Below are 22,047 nucleotides of genomic sequence, written 5' to 3' on the forward strand. Positions count from 1 at the left end.
TGTGATAACAGATACTCATGAGACTTTCCGAGGACAGAGCAGGCCAGTTTCTACTGAGAGGAGTATGTTGAGAGACTTGTCATAGTCATGCATAAAGGAAGCAATTTATCAAAGGATAGTAATAGGGCCTTATCTCTTCACAAGAATCTAGTTCCTAGATGTTTTAGCAGTGCTGTTTTTAGCCTCATCGTAAAGGAATGGGACGCATGTGATAATGCTTTTTTCTGCATTAACACATTTGATGCTTTTTCTTCCTCAAGCATAACTTTAAAAACCTACTGGCCCTGATAAGTTATGTTAGGAGAGATTCCCTGATGTTTTGGATGGCAGCTGGCTTTGTAAAGGAGACGTACCTTGTTAGCAGTGTTCATACTCAGGGAAGGTTTGGGATCTGCTCATTTCTTTTAGGCATAAGAATCACTAAGATCAATGTTGATACATAAATCTAGAAATGCAGCAAGTTCTGCTGCTGTGGAATTACCTGCTTGTTTGGGCTTTAGGGGATTCTTGCAGTTTTTGGCATTGCATTTTTCCCTGTCAAAATTTAGGAGACAAAAGCCTGTCAGAGAGAATGCAAAAATAATTTTGGTGGAGAGGAATACAATAGGGCTTTTTATGTGGTTGTGCCCTAGCACCAGAGGGAGGGAGGGAACATTTACTCTCTAGACTGGCAGCAAGCTTGTCTGTGATGGAAGAACTTCATTAGAACTACCCCTGAGAGGAAGGCAGTCTGTTGTATAATAAGAACCAATCCTCTTCACGTTTAGGGACTTAAGTTATGTTTGTCACAACTTTGGCACCAGGAGAAAAGAGATTTCTTATGTGTGGGTCTGGGCAAGTACAGCATTGCATAGAAAGGCAAAGACGTCTCCTGCCTCCCCGTTTGATACAACTAACAGACAACTAAAACAAGATCTCGGGGTTCCACCAAAACACTTTTTTTTTGTTTTGGTTGGGTTTTTTTGTTAATTAATTTCACTGTGTCATCATTGCGGTAGGATTGTTCAGTGAGCAAGATTCTTGGCTTGCAGAGATATGAGCCTTAGTTTAATTCCGAATGCTACCTATAGTGCCACTGGTACTGAGACTTCAGCATTAGGTTTTTAATTTTTTTTTAAGAGCTGGCCTAAACATGCGTTGCACTTAAAGCACACACCAGGGGTATCATTTATGAAGCATCTGTCTCCTATTGTCTATTATAGATAGTTGTTCCTTATACAGTGTGTGTGTGTATTCCTTATACAGTGTATGATCTCTTATCCTTCCTGTATACCAACAGATGGAGAAGAAGAAGCAAGAAAACAAAATGCGACGAGACCAGTTGAATGATGAATACTTAGAGCTTCTAGAGAAACAGAGGCTTTACTTTAAAACAGTGAAAGAATTTAAAGAGGTAAGAACATTTTTGCTAATGTAGACTGTCAAGTGTTCAGTGACCCATTTTGGCTTGACTTGTGCATTAATATATGCACAAGGTTTCCTGATAATGATGCTTATCACACCATGTTCACCATGTCTCTTGGTGGTTATCTCCACATGATTCTTGGACTCTGAATTTGATTCTGGAAATTCTTTTTTCACTGATAGACTAGCACCCCTCCCTGTTACAGGGGAAGGATAATTTGTTACCGAGCAAGCTGTACATTTAGGTTTCCAAATGGAATCTCTTGAAGATCTATGAGCAGTTAGGTGTTGGAGCAAAGAGGGTTGTGGAAATGTGTGTGAATAAGGGAGGGAATCCAGAGTCTCAGTAGTTATAAATACCTTTAGGAACCAGCCTTGTTTTCTAACCACTGTGAAAGCACTGTTTAACACTTCATTGATTCAGCCTTTCCCAAGCTTTTCATCATAATGTGCTTCTGTTAATTATTGTCTCCATGATAATGAATGACAAAGCAGTGCTGCCAGGCAAAATTGTCATTTGGCTTCAGATGTTTGAGGAAAAACATCTTTCTGTTATTTGTCCTGCTTTGTTCTAAGACAGTTCCTTCCTGTTTCGGACAAGGTGCTCTGGGAGAATGACAGGGACTGTTCAGCTGCTTTTCTGACATACAGGATTTTACATCCTAGTTGCAGAAGTTAGGTGGAATTTTATTTTTATTTTTATTTTTTTTTTGTGGAGGCATAAATAAGCCATTTTTCTTCCACTGCCTTGTGAGGGAACTTCTACTCAACCTTGCTATCCTTAAAAATAAATGAAGTCATGGTTGTGGTATTGAAAACAGGTGGTACGTACTTATGTAAATATATTTCTTGACCTACAGTTGTTCCCTGAACGTTGACTTTTTTGCAAACTGTCTCGTGAAGTTCTAGATCACCTAAAAGTAATCTCAATTTCAGATCGATTCAATTTATAAGTAAAAAGGTGGATTTGCTTTAGCTACTTGTAACAACTTTAGATGAATGGTCAAGCAGCATTCCTTTTGGCTTGACTGTCATAAAGTTTAATGAATATTACCATTGTAATAACATTATGGATGAATCAGAACTCTCTTCAGCTCATCACTCGCTCCAGACTACTTTAGATTTTGGAGACCTTTCAAAAGAAAAGTGTTTAGTTTTGCTGATGTGAAGATATAACTAGCAGAGTTACGAGCAATTATCTCCTTCTCTGTTTGCTTTCTGTTAACAGGAATGTCGTAAGAATGAAATGCTGCTGTCCAAGCTGAAAGCTAGTTCTTCCTGAAGAACTCCAGCTGGTGAAGTTTATAGATGATTGTTCAGTCCATTGAACCTCTTTTGTGAGGTGACAGTTACAACTGCAATGTAGATATATATATATATAGATATAGATATATATAAAAAAATATATACACACAGCTGTAAAAGTCTGGTTTTTTCCAGTATGTATTCAGTTTTACATTCCTTCTTCACATGGCTGTATTATTCATTATTGCCTCCACTACACAGTAAAGAGTTAACACAGTACAGCAAAATAGAAATATTGTCTAATTTTATTTATTTGGGTTGGATTTTTTTTCCGCAGTAAGGACAATGGGGATCTTTGTTATTTGGGTTTTAATGCTGAATTAGGTCAAGATGCTGGAATAAGTAGATATGTACTGTGTAATATGTCCAGTACCACAAGATGAGCACTGCAGAATGCAGTAGTTTGTTAATTTTGGCCAAAAAAACCCCACAGAATGAGATTCTTGAAACTCTCTTCACCAGCTAATACCTTCACACTATTTTAATTTACACTCTAGCCATAGATAAGATTCCAAAGGATAAAAATGAATTTCTAATGGTTAAGACATAAGAAAATGGAAACTTACCTTGGGTAATTCCTGGTGTAAAGTTATAGATCTATATTTTTATAAAGTCTAGCTGTTGTATAAATTTCTTTGAAAATTCATTTTTATATAGAGAGAGTGCGCTTGTTAAATTAATAGCTCCAGGAAAAAAACACCTTAATCACTAGGACCATCATGTTATCCCTGGCTGGGATGAAAATCAAAGTCTGTGTCACCTGTAATATAGGAAGATAAAGATTCAGACATTCTGCTCAAATGAACTGACGCCCACCTTTGAAGACAACGACCTATTTACCCTGCTGAAGATTTGCCCTTGAAAGTTTAGAAACTTTGTGGAACACTTTCTGAAACATTTTTCTATCTGTATATACAGAATTTTATAAGTCAAACAGTTGCTTTTTGTACTTAACATCAGGATTTTGGACTGACTTCTTATGTACATCGCATCTCCAGGAGAAGAAAAACCATGTTATTTTTTTCCCAATAACACTGATGACAGTGCGGTTCAATTACTTTCTATGGCGGCGAATATAAAATAAAGAATGTTTGGAATCCAGTGATCTTCTGCTATTGTGTTTTTAAGGTGGAACTTGCTTTAGAAGCCTTAATACGCTTTTTAATTACGAGTGTATTAAAAGAGGAGTTGTGTCAATATTCACTCATAAGAATTTTTTCATGTGTCACAACAATCGGTAACATTTTGTTTTCTCTTGCTGCTTTTGGTAAGCTTGGTGTTCTGGTATTTGGCACAAACTATCAAACCTGGTATGTGCAAAGGAGGTCCATGGAAGGTTCTATTTGTCTTCCATAAGCATCTGCTTCAGATGATAGAGAATTCTCAGTGGAGACGGCACAAGTTCATCACACTACAATACCCGATTCCACTCCTTTTGAATACAATGGAAGGTTTGATATTAGCATGTGAATTTATGCAGACTCTGAGGCATTGAAAATGGAGAGGCGTAGGCATTTGTTAAGCCTTGCGTGAGGAGACGGTTGACATTCTGTCCCGGTGAAATGCAGTGAGCTACCAGCACTGTGGTAGACTAGGTTCAGTGTGATGTACCTTCTCATAAATGAGACTCTGTTTCTGTGACAACCCGAAACGCGTTCCCTGTTCCTTCAGTACAAACGGAAAGAAAACTGTTCTACTGGTCCAGCTTGTACCTTACTCCCCCACACTGGTTAGTGACTGAATATATACAGGCTGCTCCTCTTGTATCTATTCAAAAAAGTCAGTCTTCTAGAGCTAGTGAAATAATGAAGGTGAAATTACATTCTGAGTACTTTCAAAGAAGGAAAAAATCACATTCAGAGTTCCTTCAAAGAAGGAAATGTGCACTGAGTGCTACTTGCAGACTTTCTGTAGTCAGCTTTGATATTAGGAAACATTATTTATGTCTACAAACTTTGCCCTCTATAAAAACTGTAATTCTCTTTCTTTGTAATTTGTAAATCAAGTAATTTAACTTTGGCACCAAGATAACCTGTTTGTGAATTCAAGCTGTGATGTATTTGCATACCATGCACTTCTAAAAAAATAACTTGAATGACATTTCAAGTTGGGTTTTATGATTTTCATCAAAATTGCTTTAGTATCAAGCAAAATTTCCTAGGTAGGGTAAGTAATGAACTTACATGTAGAATAAATGATGTGATTATTTGTTCAGTATAACGTTAAACTTCATGGTTACCTGTTACAGTAACCTGGAAACTTTGACATGGAATATAAAAACATTAGATCCATCGCTCTGGCTAGGAGCTAGTGATTTTGACTAAGATAAAAATCTGGAGTTTGTGAAGATCCAGTAATTGCTCATAGGAAATAAATGCTTTCAGTAAAATGATGACAGCTGTTTGTCAAAGTGAAGGGCAGTGTCAGGAGGTAAGTGGAGTTTTCAAAGAAAGGAGGACAGTGCTTTAAAGTGGTTATTTTCCTTTAAGTTCCCTTAAGTTCCTTAAGCTTCAATGTGTACCCATGCCTTTGCTGGAGATTTAAGGTCTTTTTGCAAAATTATTACATTAATGTTTTGATCTACAGAATTAAAAATATTTTTAATGCCCATAGTTTGGTGATTGAAGCTGTGCAGCTGAGGCCCTAAATTCTGAGAGTGTAGATGCGTGTATGCAAAGGACTGTACCAACCTATAGCAAGCAGAATCTGTCTCAATTCTCTATTTCAGCTGGTTGCAAGGGAGGAGCTAAGAGTTTCTCAGAATTTTACCTCAGTATTGCTGGATTTCTTTGACTGTTCAAAGAGAAAGATCTTGCCCTGAATTCATTTGGTGTTACCAGGCTTGTAAAATAACATTTACAGGACTTGCAGCAAAACTTTACTTTTTTTATTTGATAGAGCCTGCTCAGAGCTGTAATTTGCATTTCAATAAATTTAATTATTTTGATATGCTGATGAATAAACTGCTGTCAAGTAGGTCTGCTCTTTGTTTCAGAAGCTGAGACAGTCTCTGAACTTAAGGCATACGCTTACCTTTTAGACCGTGACTGCTTTCTTTAAATGCAGTTCCACAAGTGCACTTGTAAAATATCTTTTGAGAGTGGAATCAGTGACATACACGTACTCCAAGCATGACAAAATCCAGACAATCTTTTTTGTTACAGTATATCAAAACGAATGGAGTACTGCACCAAGTCACTGTTGATTTGAATAAAATAAAATCTTGGAAGGCAAGTTAAAATGTGACCATTATTTTCTTCCTTCTTCCTCTTTATTTCATGAAAAATCTGCCAATTGAAGCGTGACCTCAGTGTGTGGGTTCCTGAACCAAACAGTATTTGATGGGGGAGAAATGTATGACATGCAAAAGCATTTTACTGTGTGGCAAAGTAGCACGTTGTACTCTTTATTCTCTGGAGACACTATGGTATGGGTATACCCTGCCATATAGGAGATGATAGCAAAACTTTGCTGAAATTTCTGTAGAAACATAAAATTACTTGCATGAGAGAAAGGGTATTACTTCTTTTAGGTCCCACTTTGTATAGCTGCTGGTACTCATGCAAAACAGACAGCTGGAGACTTGTGCTTTGCTGGTACACCCACCTCCTTAGAGCCAGCTTTGCGAAATTAGGCATGTAAGTAAGTAGGGGACACGTACAAGGCGATACACAAATCCTACTCGTTTGAGTGGTGGATGACACACTCTTAGGATAGTCTTTTATCCAAAAAAATTTATGAACACAAGCCTGTTTGTTCATGCAGTGTCTACACAGCCATGGCTGGAGCCTATGTCAGCCAGCTGGCATCAGAGCTGCTCGGGCTCTGGCCCCTGGAGCTCGAGGCTGGCGCTGCCCCTTCGCCCAGCTCTTCAGGCGGGGCCCGTGGCCGCTTCCTTCGCGCTCAGCGGCGTGTTCCCCTAATCAGCTGCTGCTCATGCCCGGTGTCCTGGTGAGCGTGGCGTAGACTAGCTTACGAGGTACGGCTCACAGGGGTTTCTCAACGTGTATTCTCAGGGCCAAACCCTTCATCTCTTTTTTTGCATCAGTCTTCATGTAGGAAGGGCTTGGGAATTCTCAGGTAGCACAGCTATTTAGAAGGAGAGACTGAAGTATGGCTGAAAGATCAGGAACTCCTGGGTACAATAATAAATTACTGAAGAGCTTTCATTGTGGAAGCTGTAGTACAGATGTGGGTCTCTTGGAGAGAGGAGGAGCATAGAAAGTTGTTAGCATTTTCTGTTCACGTTCATCTTCCAAAGCTCTTTGATTTCTGCACAATCTGTGGATTCCAACAGCACAACAAACTGAGGCCTTAATTTCAATATGGCTGCAGGGTTCTCGGAGCCTTGCTGCTGGATACAGCAATGCCTTTCTGCTGAGCAATAGTCTCCAGTGAGTTTTTCTAGGAGCAGATTCAGTGTCAGGAAATAAAACTAGTAGTCCACTGTGTACAAGCAGAGATGACTGGTGTACTCCAAATTGGCAACTTCTGTTTGGGGAAATAAATGACCGTATGTCTAAGCACTGCCAAATGATGTTTCTTTAGAATAGCTGACTTCCCCCCCCCCCCCCGCCCCATTTGGATATTCAAGATACTGTATCATTTATCTTAGCTCACATGGGAGTTGTATTGTCCCTATTTTCTTTGGTCCGTCTTGAAGCCAAGGATAACAACACAGCAATAACGTAAGTTCTAAACTCTAATGCTTGAAGTGCCAGAAAGAGGAATGCTTGCATCCTTATTTTACTCTTTCCTCTTTTTTCAATTAAAATAAAGTTGCAAGTTTTAATAATGAGAGTAATTAATCACAGAAATAAAGTACCAAGGGAGGTAGACAATTATCCACAGTTCCCACTTTTTTTAATCGAGGTTGATGACTGTGTAACAGTTACGCTCCCATTGCACCAAGTCACTGAGTTTGGCACACAAATCCATGGGTAGAACCCGGTGCTTGCTGTGCAGGCGGCCAGGGATGGTAATGCCTTTTCTGGCATCAAGCGGGAAGCAGCATCCAGCAGGTTAGGCCATAACCCCAGGTAACATCTTTCTTTTCCCCACACTAAGCTCAGATTCCATGTGATTAAAATCCAGGATTTTAAATCCTGAATATGTGCTGCTGCTCTTCTAAAGGCAGACGGGCACAGAGCCAGTGTGGGAAGCCGATTTTGTTAAGGGCTTTCTAAAACCACACTGCAGTGAAATGAAAGCTCCGCTTGTTTCTCGTCGTCTCTGGGTGAGCATGAAGCCAGGCTGCTTTCGGTGGAAGCCTGTCATTCTGTAACAACTCACTGCTGTCACAGATGCTTGGGTGGGCAGAGCACTAAACGAGTTATTGTGAGAACTTCTCACAGTAAAATCAGAGAGGCTCAGATTCACCTCCCAAGGAAGCTAAATTCATCTTTGAGGAGGTGGAGAGCTATGTTGTCTGCTACATCAGTAGCCCTGCTACCAGTGCTCAAGCTAGCTGAAGACAGCCCTGCTGCACCTTCAGCATTTGCAGTAAAACCAGTGCAGGGTACAGCTACCCTCTACTGCACAGCAGCCTGCTGCCTTTATGGTGTTGATTCTCAAGTTCCAGATGCCAAGCCATGGCAAAATATACCTTCAAAATCTGTGTCGCTTCTTGGAAGGGTTCCTGCGCCAGAACCGGAGCCGGGTGTTCCTCCAGTCAGCTGGCACGTACGGTTGGAACAAGTATCTCTGCTGCTGCTGCAGCCACAGGCTGTGATGTGCCTTAACTTCAGTGCAGCAGGGTTGGTATTAGATTTGCATGCTAGTAACGGCTTGTCTTACCAGGCAGATGGGGTACAGGCACTAAAATTTGGCCAAAGCGTGATCACTGGAAACTTCAGGAGTGGCCATGTGCAGATTTGCATGCTTTTCAACAACCAGCTTAAGAAGACCTCTTCATTTTCTCCTTCCATGTCATCTGTTTGGATTTTAAGGTTTTTAAAAGCAGTGACTCTTTTTCTTACATGAAAAATTGAATTCACTTGAAAAATTCATCAATGGTTCTGAATAAGGCCTGCAGGTTTTAGTAACTTTTAGACTTTTACATATGTGCCTTCCTTCCGGTTCAATGAAGCCTCCAAACACTAGTTTGAACTGTAGCTATTCCATATGCAGGCAAATTGAGATTCACAAGGGAAGGAGTTACTTAAGTTGGCATTTAAAAGTCTGAGCCACTATCTAACAACTCTTTGAAATGCTAGGTTATTAAAATTTCTTAATTCCCATTGAAATTGAGAGGAGAAGCATCCTCTGCAGGTACATAAGGTACACAGGTGGCTGTGGCTGCAGACACAGCAGGTCACACTGGAATTTCACCGTACTGCAGGGTGTGAAGTACAGCAGTGCCTGATCTCACCGTACGCTGTGCTAGTGAGATGAGGCCAGGCGGTTCCCTTGAGGAACTGGAGGAATGCGTGCTTTGATGGCATTTGTTTAAATCACTTCGAAAGGAGCTGGAACTTGCCTTGGTCTAAGTTGCCCGTATACCTGACATTAAGCTCAATTTGACATCACCAGGTGCATGAATCATTTTAGGCTACACTGCAGTAAACTCTGATTTAAAGTTAAGCAAGTAAAGGCTGCATCTTTTTTTGTTGTTGTTTTTCAGAATACACAAGCTACTCGATAATACCTCTCTGACATGGCTGTTAAGTATGTCAGTCCCTAGCTGATGGAAATACGCCTAGCTGCCATTGCCTGTGGGAGACCGCCAGGATACCAAGACTTTGGTAGGAGCTTCACGGTCAGCGCTCACGTCGATGCGATGCCCGTTAGCTTGGTAGCTGTCAGAGATGAGGCTGAGCGTGATGCACTGCAGCGAGATCAAGATGCCAGTGGTGTATGTTGCTGGAGCTGAAATTCGTGACTTTTAGTCATTCTGTGCAGTTTTGTGTAGTTTGCCTGAGGGTACGCTTTGAATCAAAGGGTTGCAGAAGCAGCAGAAAGCACAAAGCTGGCAGAGAAAGGCAGTGTAGAAGGTTAAACCTCAGCTTCAAAAGGAGTTGTGATGTTGCCCAGCCCCATCAGAGCTACAAAGTTTTGCCCTCACAGTACCTAAAGAAGCTTTAGGAGGAGATGGGAGAGGGTGCTGGGACTCTGTCAGTAAAAAGCTGCTGCGCTAGAAATACTCAGAGATGCTGTCAGCATCCCCCCTCAGGGAAGGTGAGGAAGTAAAACCCACTAGAGGAACAAAAACAGAGAGAGAGAGAGAGACTTGGCAGTATGCATGGAAATACTTCTCTTTTAATTTATTTATGTATATATTGTTGGGACAGGGGTGTTTTTGTTAGATCTTGGAAAAACAATTTAAGGCTTGGTTTTGAGTCACTTTGGAGTTTCTGGAGTGACTTGGACCTGATGGCATCAATACCTTTCTTACAGTAAAAGGAAGTCGATGCAAGCTGGCAAATTGTGGACTTCACTCAGGTAGGGTGATGAGCACAACATTCATGGTGGAAGGGCCCCGGATAGTGCAGCGCATGTACTCACCTGCCACTGCCAAGCAGCCATGCGTTGCTGCCAGCAAACCTGGTGATTGAATACAACGTTTGGTGTTTGTAACACAAACGAATGCTTAGTTTTATGGCAGCATGAAATAATAATGTATACAGTCCCCCTTCACTTGGAGGTATCAGGTGCCTATCTTGAGCTCACCTGGGTTTCAGAAAACAGGGAGAGCCTGAGCCCTGCAGCGTGAGAGAGCACAATGCAGGTGAAAACTCCATGCTAGATCCTCCTCCTGCGCAAGCGGTGCGAGCACATTCTCAGTAGCTCTGAATAATTTTACACTTGGCTCTAAAATTTCACTTACCCCCAGGGGACATAACTGACCTGTATTTCACCAAGACTTCCCATCAAGGACTGCTGCTTGCTAGAGAACGTGCAGCCCTTCAATCATAGTATGATAGGGCATGTTTTTGAGCTGCTTAGTCATCCATTTTAATTTCACATCAATTCAACAGCTGATTGAACACAGCATGTTTATTCCCTTCCAAATAAATCTCAAAAATGAAGCCAGCATCCTGCCCGTATCACAAACATTTCAGTATTGCTCAATTAGCAGTTCCCACTGGTGCCTTTGCTAATGATGAGAGCGCCTACAGAACGGCACCTGGGGCTGGCTACATGAGAGCAGTCCAGTTAGATTTGACAGTCGTGGTATTAGACACATACAGCGCTTCGCGTGCAGACCTTAACACATGTTGATTCAAAGAGCAGACGGGAGGTTTTTCACTGCTTCGATCTTCTTTGCCAAACCGTGGAGCAGCATATATGTATTTCCAAGGGGGAACTGTAAACTGTCAGTAGGTTTATATCCAAACATCTTCCGTCTTCTTTTTCACTGTTCCTAAATCCCCTCAAGTAGCTCCTGCGCATGAAAACTGTACATATCGCAGGCATGCTTCCCACAAGAAATCTCTGTCTTATGCAATAAAGGAATCATTTTCTCCCGTGTCCCCTTTTATCTCTGCTTTACAAAAAGGTTCTTGAAGGCATTGTTGTAATTTTTGTTAAATGCTGTATAAATGAGAGGATTAAAGAAAGAATTGGAGTAGCCAAGCCAAAGAAAGATGCTTTTCCAGACGGGTGGGATGTTGCAGGAACAGAGGGGACTTATTAATTCTGTGATGAAGAAAGGGATCCAGCACAGTACAAAAACTCCAATTAAGATGCCAACCATCAGAGCTGCCTTTTTCTCTTTCTGTTCTCTCCATGTTTCTCCATCTGTCTGGAAAGTGATAGCTGCATGACGAGCTGTAAACACCATCTGTGGTTCACGCGAAGCTTCCTTCACCTTAAAACAAAAGCAAACATGGATTCTTACCAAGACAATTTGTTTGAGTGAAGTATTACTTTTAAATGACAGCACGACATCTGTGCACCTACCACGAAAGGCCCCAACTCCGTTCCTTCCATGCTGAAAGAAAGAAAATGCCCCAGAGTGCCAAAATCACCAGACTTCTCATTATGTTGGAAAAGCTGCTGAGTGTGACTGACAAACAAAGCTAAATAAAGAGTAACTGATGCCATATGTGTTGTGGGCATTCTTTTTCACTTTATTTTATTGGATGCCTTGATACCTACTGGGAAATCAGGTTGTTAAGGAAGGCGAACAAAGGCACGTGCCTTCTGGCTATCCCTAACCAGACTCTCCTACGCTGCTACGTGACCTTTAGGGTTTCTCAGGCCTGAATTGTAAATGAATTTCATTCCATTGCAGGCCCTTTGGGTCATTTCCCTAAGGTATTAGGGAGGGACCTGAAACAAATGCCCGTTTGTTGACTACAAGATAAAGCTAATTTCTTCAGCCTAACTGCCTGGACGCAGAGCTCAAAATCCCATCCCTGGTGGGTGCAGGAGCTTGGCACTACCACTTGTTCTGCAGAAGGGACACAGCATACTCCAAAAAACTCAGCTAAATCTGCAGGAAAATATTTCCATCAGAATGTTTTTTAATGAAAGAATGGGATTTCAATTAAAGGAAAGTTTTAAGAAATGTGTCTGATCTTTGGAAAATGCTGTATTTCATTACCCCCCCCAAAATCATAAATGCCTGAAATAAAATTGAATACTTTGGAAATATTTCAGTGGAAAGTAAACCCATCAAGAAGAGTCCCTTATGAAAGACAGAACTCGGGTGCCTTCTGCTCTTCCTTGACAGAGGCTATCTCATCACAGGCACGTCTCCCTCCTGGAGAAGGACAGAGCAGTGTATCGCACCAGCTGCAGCCTGGTCACAGTGCCAACACAGTATATGACAAAGGGAGCATAAGGATGCACCTGAAATGACGTACCCTCAGGCACCGTGCCACCATTTTGAATTAGCTTATAAAATACTCTGGTAGTAATCAAAGAAAACCTATGCTGGAGAAGCAGCATTTTCTGGTCCTCATCTTCTCTCTTCTGTCACCTGCCCTTTATTTCACTCAGATCTACTTGATATTCTCACAAAAAGTACTCCATTGCCAGAAAAACACCATTTCAATCAGCCTTCAGTTCAAACTCCGGCTTCAGCAGAAGTTACACAAGAGAGGGGAAAACATCAGCTACTCCAGGCTGCCGATGGTGCTTCTTGTCTCCTCTCTCGCTAAGGGCAAGACTTTCATCTGTGCACTGAGTACAAGCACAGTGCTCTGGCTGGCAGCGAGACTGTGGCAAACAGGCTCTGGGCACAAGTTATTAATGTATGTGCTTCGAGTCTAACCAGAAAAAGATACTCCCTTGTGATTTTAATCTGAAGATTAAAGTATCTGCGAGCTTAAAGTTCTTCTAGGCACTACAGTTATGAAGACAGTGCAATAAAATAAACAGTTTAAGGATGCAACCTGAGGCTCTAAAATTTGCCTAAGTGATAATTCACAGGCACTGCAAGACTTTGACTCCACTCCAAAGATGGCTTGTTGCGAAATTAGCTACATATTCCATATGCGCGTGCCACCTTTGTGCAAGCTTTGTAATAGAAGGAGGGCCTCTATTTAACATGAGCACAGCAACTCGGAGAGGGAAGCACTGGCAATGGCTGAACAATCACTCTTCAAGATGGATATCCCTGTCTTCACCCTCAGACATGAGACATGGCTGCAGAATGTAAGAGCAGCAGATTATGGGCACAGGCAAATAATGGAGGAAAATGAAAATCACATCTGTCCTGACAATTAAAATGGGACACCCCTCATGTAGCAAGGATCACACCATTTGTCTGCAGAAGGACTTGCTCTGCACATCCTTAATCACACTCTGCAAAAAGGGATGAATGTATGACACGAGGACAAATTTGTGACAAGCAGCCCTGAAAGATTACGTCTTAGCCCTGAGCAGTAGCTACATAAGTATGCCTCTTGGGAAGAGCCATACAAAGGACTTTTTGTCACTAGCATCGGGCATAGTTTGGTACTATATTTAACCTTCAACTCTTACTCAAAAGATAGAGCTTGCAGTGTGCCATCATCAAATCAGAGCCTTTTCGGTACTTCAGGTTTTAGAAGGCTTGTGACTGAACTGCAGAATTTACTAGTAGCGACTCTTTTATCACTTAATTACATATTGTGAGAAAAAGTTATATTTACTTTATTTTCATAGAAGATACCACAGTCCTCAGGTGTTTTCCCTAATGAAGCATGCATTTACAGCCTGGTCAAGCTCCTACTGAAATCAGAGGAGTTTTCACAAACTCCACTGGTTGTTAGATCAGGCCTCTGAATACTAAACAGCAAGTGAAAATAGATCATAGTATTTTTTGTAAATTACAGGACAGCAGTTGTCTTCCTATCTACATAATTTCTACTTTCTCTGTTGTCATAGCTGTTTTTTCAATTATTTTTTTACTAGCTCTGCCTGGGACTTCTGAATAATGTTGTAATAACAGTAATAATAATAAAAGTACAAATAGCAGCCTGGTGCTTTAGGGAAAATAATGGGATCTCTCATGGAACCTTCCATTAAGTAAACTGTGTAAATATCCCTGGCAAATTGGAGATATTCTGCTTCAATTTTCCATAAGAAATCCTTTGAAAAGGATACACAAAATGTTCTTGAAAAGGTAACTAGTATCCCTGCTCAGCAAGGTCCTTCAGCCTGTGCCTTCAACAGGACGTATACAAGCATTTAAGCCTTGCGAACTGTATGAAAGCTCAGCTTTCCACGATCATCAGCGTCTAATGCTCACGCCGTACGTTGTTTCCAGCTGACCAGCTGCACACGCTGTGAACGACACTCGCTCAGTTCGCTCTCCATCAGGCTCGCCCGCCATGGCACCTGCCTCTGGGGCATTCCCGGCATGGGGTACTGGTCCAAGTGCCAGCCCCCGGCGTGGGCGCTGCCACTTGGCAGACCTGTCACCCACTGGCCAGCTGCTCCTGGCTTGTACTATCGCAAAAGGGACCAGACTTCACAGAGGGTTTCTAGCGAGGCCCTGTGCTCAACGCCCCTGTGCTCAACGCCCCTGTAAACACGTCAGCTTTGCAATGCTGTGCTCCCTCCCTGCCTGGTCACCATATACACCTACTACAGGACTGCCAGCATCTCATCCCTGCTGTGGGGACTGATTCGTCAGGGGACAAGCCCACTAGATTTTTAAAGTTAAACACGGATTTAATCTGAAGTGCCATTCAAATCAGAAAATATGTATCAGTGCAGATTGCAAAGCTAGGAAAGTCCAATCTTTCATTATAATTTAATTTTTTTTAATTTTTATTGCTCTCTCTATGATTTGCTGCAGACTTGACTCATCTCCCTCGCCTGGGTTGGTGCAAGATTATCCTTGCTACAACTATCAGCCCCCAAGACCATATTGTCAAGGCTGTTTGTTATAAGCCAACCCACACAAAGTACATGGAAAGTAAATAAGTCTATTGTAGGCAAACGCTGTTGCAGTGCACGGTGCTGGCGAGGGACCCATGCTAAAGGATTCCCCCTCTTATGCAGGCATGGGGTAATCCACTGTAATTTGGCAGTCTGAACAAGAGCACAGGCCAAGAAGATTATGTAGCTGCTTTCCAGCCTTGCCAGTTGTGATTTTCTTCAACTAAAGAGAGCTCTGACTATACCAAATCTGCAGTTTCCAGTGCCAGTCCTGGAGGCTTTGCATGACTCCAATTTCTAATGTAAGTCACAATACTTGAACGTTATCCCTGTGCCACATGGAACAAAGGACAAGCCCAATATAAAACCTTTCCCCCCATTTTGGGCCTGCTGACAAGCACTAGCGAGGAGGCTGTGACAGGGGAAACGGTGGTCACAGACTGTAAATTAAAGCAATCCATGAAGATGCCTTAGTTTATGCTGGGGACAGCTCTCATATGTGAGCACCTCTGCACGGTGTTGCACACTGTTCTCACTCAGTGGCTAGCAGCACACTATGCCTCGGGCACAGATTTCCTTCCTGCCGCCCAGGCTCTGAGTCCGGAGCAGTGGGGAAAAAAGCTGGTATGAAAGGACTGCTACTCTGAGGCCAGAATTAGGTTCTGAATTCGTGAAATCAGCTATTTCCAGGACAACAGGCTCTAAGAAGTGCAGAGACAATCACTTTCCCATAAGAGTATCATAAAGAGAGTTAAATGAAGGAAAAGAGCGCTCAAGTACAAATTCTTCTACAGACACGAAGGAGTTTGGTTTTAGTTTTAGAATTCATTCTTCTGTACATTGATCAGCAGTTACAGTTCCATGCCACTTCCGTTGTTTGTCTGTCCCCAGTAAATTACTACTACTGAATGGCTGTCTGTTCCTAGAGCCGTATGTTCCCAATTCCTGTGTTCCTAGCAGTGTTAAAAAAACATGCCACCAAGGAGCTTCTGATGAAATCCCTTGATTTAACATGTTCCTTATAGCTTTAATGATTGTTACTACTGCTCCTTCATGGCAGGTACTGTGTATGTGTTTTTACTGTACCTCCAGGGTCTGCAATAACAAAACAACAGTAAAGATGATAAACATCAATCAAATCTGGCTTACTACCACAAATTCAGAGTTTTGCCTGTTACAGTGTGATTCAGCAAAGATCATTCCTGCCTCAGTGCAGCTTTGGCATACTTCTTGCTCTTTGACCAAGAGCACAAGAAACTGAAATGCACAACGAAGGATCAAAACATAGGAATGTCTACACTTTCTTGGATGCTCCACCAATATGACAAGCAGTACATTTGGGAACTGAACACCTGCTTTCTCTCACAGGATTTTCTTCTGCTGTAAGCAGGAATAGCTCTGGATTTCCGCTAGCCACTCCACTTTGCTTCCTGCCTCATCTTTCTCCTATGTGACATCTGCTGCCACTCCTGCGGACAGTTGCACTTTGTTTCCTGACCCATCTCTTCTACTTGTACAGTCAGAGGCAGAAATAAGAAATAGAAGGCCTGTGACTCCTTCAGAGAAGGACAATCTGTTTTCTGTCCCATATTGTTCTGACTGGTTACGTGGGTTGGAGAGGCTGAATGGGCCAAGGTGCAGAACAACGCTGAACCACTGGAGCTCTGGGGCTTGATATTATCTAAAGTGGGAAGTACTCTCACAAAATCGGTAAGACCTAATTACTCATACACTATACAAGGTACTTTGAGAAGGGAGAAAGAAAAAAACCTCCACAAAATCCCCAACCATCAACAGAACTTGATTTTTAACTCCTCACATGGAAATTTAATCCTGACTCTGCAACTGCTACATGTGACATGCTCTGACAACTACTGTCAACAAGGTGTGACAGAGTATAGCTCTCTGTCAGTGACGGTATGTCACTAGTTTTTTTAGGAGGGTCACTCACATCAGTATTGACGGTAGAATTCACTTTTTAAGGAGTTTCATGATTAGCAAACAAATAATTATACAAGCATGAGTCTAACTCAGGGTTCCAGTTCTGCATTTTTTTTGTTTCAAGGGAAAGTAAGAAACAAGCTCTCACTAAAACTAGAAGCACCTCAGATGTTTCATGTCCATCTCCCTCACCTTAATTTTTTTCAAAGACTTTACAAGTGTTTTTCAAAAACACAATTTTAACCAAAACCAGCTCAAAATAGGTATTTTGTAACTATTCTATTCAGCCCCTCTATAAGAGTACAGAAACATAACACATGTATGCCAACTCTCAGCTCAGAGACAACTGCCCTTTCTCTGTGTATGTGTATATATATACAACACAGTGGAAACCTGAAAAGCACTTTGGCATCTGGCTCTGTTGGCTGAAAAGCACTGTGCAAAAACATCAAGGTATCATCATAATTGTTCCACTTGGTGCATTGGTTTCTTCAAGGCATTTCTACTGGCATATGAGTACTATGAACTCAAATCTTTTCCTCCTTAAATTAACTTGCTAGAATTAACCAGCTACACTGCTGGGTATACCTCAGGCCATAAACCGTAGCCCTGGCACGCAGTTCCAATCCAGCGCTACCTGACAGCTAAATCTTGAGTGGAACACAGACATATCTCCCAGCAGGGATCACCGCTGTTACTACTCACCTCCAGCCTGGGAAGCACTGCCAGCCTTTGGCATCGCCTGCCAAAAGCCCCTCTGACGTTACTCACATCAACTAGTGCAGGACACCCAGGGTGAGAACTGACATAGACGCAGAGGGCACTTCACACCCAGAGTAGCAGTGACAAAAGAAAAATGTTGCAGGGTGAGCATGACAGGTGAGCATTCTCAGAGAAGGACGGGATGAAAGCAAGTAAAGGTAGGAGAGACATTAGATGAGAAAGAAATGGAAAATCAGAGTGCGTTGATGGGCAAAACAAGATAAGTGGAACAGAATTTGCCCCATCAGAGAGGACAGTGCTGACACTGACAGCCTGATTACCCCTGGTGGAGAGGCAAAGCTGGATCACCTCACCAGGTTTGCCACATACCCTGGCAATGTTATCTTTGTCTTTGCATGTTAAAAAAAATGGGTTTTGCCAAAGGAAGAGTAGTGATGTGTTTGAAGATTCTTCTCCAGAATTCACTGGGGAACTGCTGCTGTTCCTGTGGACATGATGGATCCTGCTCCTAAGCTTAAATAAGATCAGGATAAAACTCGGTGAATAAGTCTCAGTCTCTTACCTTAGAAAGAAAACTAAGAAGAAATGCATCCTGAACACCAGCTCCCTTGATCCACAGGTTTATTTACACGTGTGCAGCTGGGCATCAGCTCTTCCTTTAGATGACGAGTAAAGGTTTGCATGTGAATCACAAAAGTCTTTTTATTTAAGTCAGCAAATGAAGCTGCTGGGACAATGGGGAAGGTTGCCACTATATACCAATTGCAGATTCAAGAATCACTGTTATAAAAGGAGAATTTAATATATCAATCACTGCCAATATAAGAAAGATGAAGAACTGCTGGCTTGAGCATTTGCTAGTATAGCAATAACAGCTGTACTGGCAACCCCTCCAAAATGGGTATTCAGCGCACACTGACAAGAGCTCTTTTGTCAGTACAGCCTAAACCAGCTCCCAGACACTGCATCAGCAAAAAGCACTTACCTGCCAGCCTAGCTGTGCCCACGCAAGGGCTTGTGCAGACAGAACTATGACAATTAGGAGCCAGACTTTTTCGTGTTAAAACTGACATACCAACAACGTGTCTCTGCATAGGCTAAAATTTAAGCAGCAACACCTCAGCTCATTTAGCCTCCCAGAATTTTATATTCCAACTAGTCCCATATGAGTATGCATGTATGTAAGAGATACAGCATGCAAAACCACTGTAAATATTCAGTTAGCTTTTGTGCTTGGAAAGATTATACATTAACTCCAAGCAATACATTCATCATACTTATAACAACTGGGAAAGAAATTTGGTGCAAACAAGGGAATGAAGGCTGTAGGAAAAAAAAAGAATGCCACTAGAGGAGACATTCTTATCTTTTCTAACACATTTCTGGTTTTGCATAGACGACAGCTTCATAAATCAATTTATATTATAAACATCTTCAAGACATCAGGACCCAAATCTGCAAGTCTGACCACATACAATTGCCAGTGCTGTTATCTCTTGCTAGAATCAGGGAACACAACCTACAGACTTTTATTCACGACCATAATAACATTTCCTACCATGACTCCAAATCAAAGTTAGAGGGATGTAGCACAGGAGGAGGCTCTGCAGGATTAGTCCCAACTAAACAGAAAATGCTCCCTGTCTCCTTATGTATCTTTAACATCCACACAGGTCATCTTTTGTTATTGATGAAGGGACTGAACTTAGAAAGTACAACATGCAATCACAAAAATGCACTACAAAGAATCAGTTCCTCCACAGTTAGGAGTGAGAGTCAGGGTATGTGACAGAAATCAGAGGGAGTTTACAGTGAGCACTACTGAGCACCTTGGCAACAAGGCATGGGTGACAGCAGCATCATGCAAAGAGCCTGACTTAATGGGACACAAGGGGCCAGCTCCAACCCTTCTGCAGGGACACAGCTTTCCCTTCAGCTAGGTGTACCCCCAAAATGAATGAGACCTCCCACATGACTAGGGCTTTGCAGGATTAGAGGCAATGTTTGGCATAAGAAGAAGGAGGACGTGGTTTTTAAGATAGCTGGTAATTTTAAAATAGAAACAATTCATTGCTTCAATACTATGCAGTGAGCAGCATGTTCCCACTATCCATGGTAAAATAGTGCAAGCACATAAATAAAGTGTATAATCTGCTTATTAAAATCTATTCAGACACTGATAGATCCCACACAAAGTCCATGCTGGCAGACAGATGTGCATGCATTTACTCTGTACATGACCTAGGAATCTGTTTATGTCTTTGTTTACCCCAACAACACTGTAAAAAGATAAATAGGAAAAATAAAAGCAAGGAATGGAAAGTTCAGACTGAAGAGACGCTTTTTAAATGGCTCTCCAGACTGGCATTGAATGCACCTGTCACTTACTCTTATAGCACACTTAAGAAAAGAATGAAAATAAAACTCTTCTCCAAGAGTGGCACTTTTTGACTGGTTAATTACTGCTCACGTCCGGTCTGTAACAGAGCTAAATTCACACGAGAGCCCCATGACACATCTCAGTCTTCTCACTGTGCCGAAACCACCGATGCAGGGGTGACGGCTGGGAGCAGACGAGAAGCAGGAGCGCAGGTGCCTGGGGGAGGCAGCGGGGGCTCTCCTTCCTGTCCCCCACCCTTACCTGGGCAGCCTCGGGCAGGGGCACCACGGTGTTCCTCCTGCAGCCCCCCACGCGGAACTTGGCCGCCTTGTAGATCTTCCAGTAGACGAAGAGGACCACGCAGAGGGGCAGGTAGAAAGCCCCACCGGTGGAGACGATGGTGTAGGAGGGCTCCTGGCTGACCTGGCAGCGCTCCTGCTCAGGGCTGTAGGTCTCCCCCCAGCCGAAGAGAGGGGCGAGGGAGATGGCGGCAGAAAGCGCCCAGGTGAGAGCGATCATGACATTGGAGATGCGGCGGCGGGTGAGCAGCGTGTACTCCAAGTGGCGGCTGATGGACCAGTAGCGGTCCAGGGCGATGGCGGTGACGTTCCAGATGCTGGCCGTGCAGCACAGCACGTCGAAGCAGACCCACACGAGGCACAGCTCCCGGCCCAGCCGCCACCACCGCCCGGCTGACAGCTCCTTCACCAAGCTCAGCGGCATCACCAGGGCCGCCACCAGCACGTCCGACACCGCTGTGGAGGCCACGAGGTTGTGGGGCACCCGGTGGAAAGCCTTCACTCGCAGGATGGTTGCCAGCACCAGCAGGTTCCAGAGGAAGGTGGCCACGGTCAGGAGCACCAGCAGGGTCAGGATGAGGATGGTGAAGATGGAGAAGGGCTCCCAGCCCCTCCATGCGCTGCTGCCCACCAGCACAGAGGCAGCCGAGGAGGCGTTGCTGTCCACGTTGGCTGAGGAGGTGTTGGCGCCCATGTTGGCCTGACACTGGCCCCGTGGGGTGCAGGGGCTCAGGGTCTCTGCCATGCCCGGGATCGGGGCTCGGCCCCTCACTACTCCTGCGCACGAGCACTCTCCCCCTTCCCAGGCCGCCTGCCGCCCCGGCACCGTCCCCAGCCCCGCTGCCGGGGAGCGGGAGCCCACACCGGGCCTCCTCTCAGCCGCCGCCCGCCATGTGCCGCCGCCTCAACGCGGCCCGCGCCCCCCCCGCGGCGCCGCCGGGCACCCGCTGCCGCCCGCGCCCGCCGCTCCTCACGCCCGTACCGGGCGGCTGCGGCGCCGACGAGGAGGCTCGCCAGGACCGCGGCGAGGGGCAGGCACGGGGAAGGCGGCACCGCCGCTCCCGCCCCGCCCCAGCGGCCGCCTCGGGGGCGGTGGCGGAGCCCCTCTCCGGCGTCCGGCCCGCTCCGGCATGGAGGGAGAGCGCCGCCTCCGCCGGCTTCTCCCCGCGGCCCCTGTGAGGCGGCGGGACACCCCCTTCTCCCCACGGCCCCCGTGAGGCGGCGGGACACCCCCTTCTCCTTCCGGCCCCCGTGAGGCGGCCGGACACCCCCTTTTCCCCACGGCCTCCGTGAGGCGGCGGGACACCCCCTTCTCCTCCCGGCCCCCGTGAGGCGGCCGGACACCCCCTTCTCCCCACGGCCCCCGTGAGGCGGCCGGACACCCCCTCTCCTCACGGCCCCTGCCCGCCATGTTCCTTCCCCTCAGCGCTCCCAGCCTCTGAAAACGCGCCCTTCTCCTGGCCCTTTCCAGTAACTACCCTCAAAATCAAGATGTTTCAAAAATAACTTTAAACCTGTTACACAACCTCTTTTAAAGTCCGTAATAGATCTTAACAGGGTTGTACGCATAAAGGAGACACAGCAATGAGCTTTGTCACTTCCTGAGTAATAAATGGTGGCAAGTAGTGTGACAGGATCATATAGGAACTTGGGCATTATATTTAAAGTGTGTTTAAGGTA

The 22,047-nt window shown here is 44.0% G+C and overlaps 2 protein-coding genes across 2 annotated transcripts in view; one reads left to right on the plus strand and one right to left on the minus strand.

The window, feature by feature from the left end:
• The window catches only part of CCDC93 (coiled-coil domain containing 93), a 57,523-nt gene extending 53,724 nt beyond the window's left edge, over window positions 1–3,799 (plus strand). The window contains exons 22-23 of the mRNA XM_050900349.1: window positions 1,280–1,393; window positions 2,633–3,799. Coding sequence (XP_050756306.1) covers window positions 1,280–1,393; window positions 2,633–2,686 — 168 coding nt within the window. The 3' untranslated portion in view covers window positions 2,687–3,799. The remainder of the gene's footprint in view (window positions 1–1,279; window positions 1,394–2,632) is intronic.
• Window positions 3,800–10,695: 6,896 nt separating this feature from the next.
• Window positions 10,696–21,120, minus strand: LOC127018630 (5-hydroxytryptamine receptor 5A-like). The gene is made up of 2 exons (XM_050900347.1): window positions 20,330–21,120; window positions 10,696–11,518 (listed from the first exon to the last, which is right to left on the minus strand). Exons 1-2 carry the CDS (start codon window positions 21,110–21,112, stop codon window positions 11,186–11,188), a joined length of 1,116 nt encoding a protein of 371 aa, XP_050756304.1. The 5' UTR covers window positions 21,113–21,120; the 3' UTR covers window positions 10,696–11,185.
• Between the last annotated feature and the right edge of the window lie 927 nt (window positions 21,121–22,047).

The sequence above is a fragment of the Gymnogyps californianus genome, chromosome 7 (genome assembly GCF_018139145.2).
Source record: "Gymnogyps californianus isolate 813 chromosome 7, ASM1813914v2, whole genome shotgun sequence".
Lineage (NCBI taxonomy): Eukaryota > Metazoa > Chordata > Aves > Accipitriformes > Cathartidae > Gymnogyps > Gymnogyps californianus.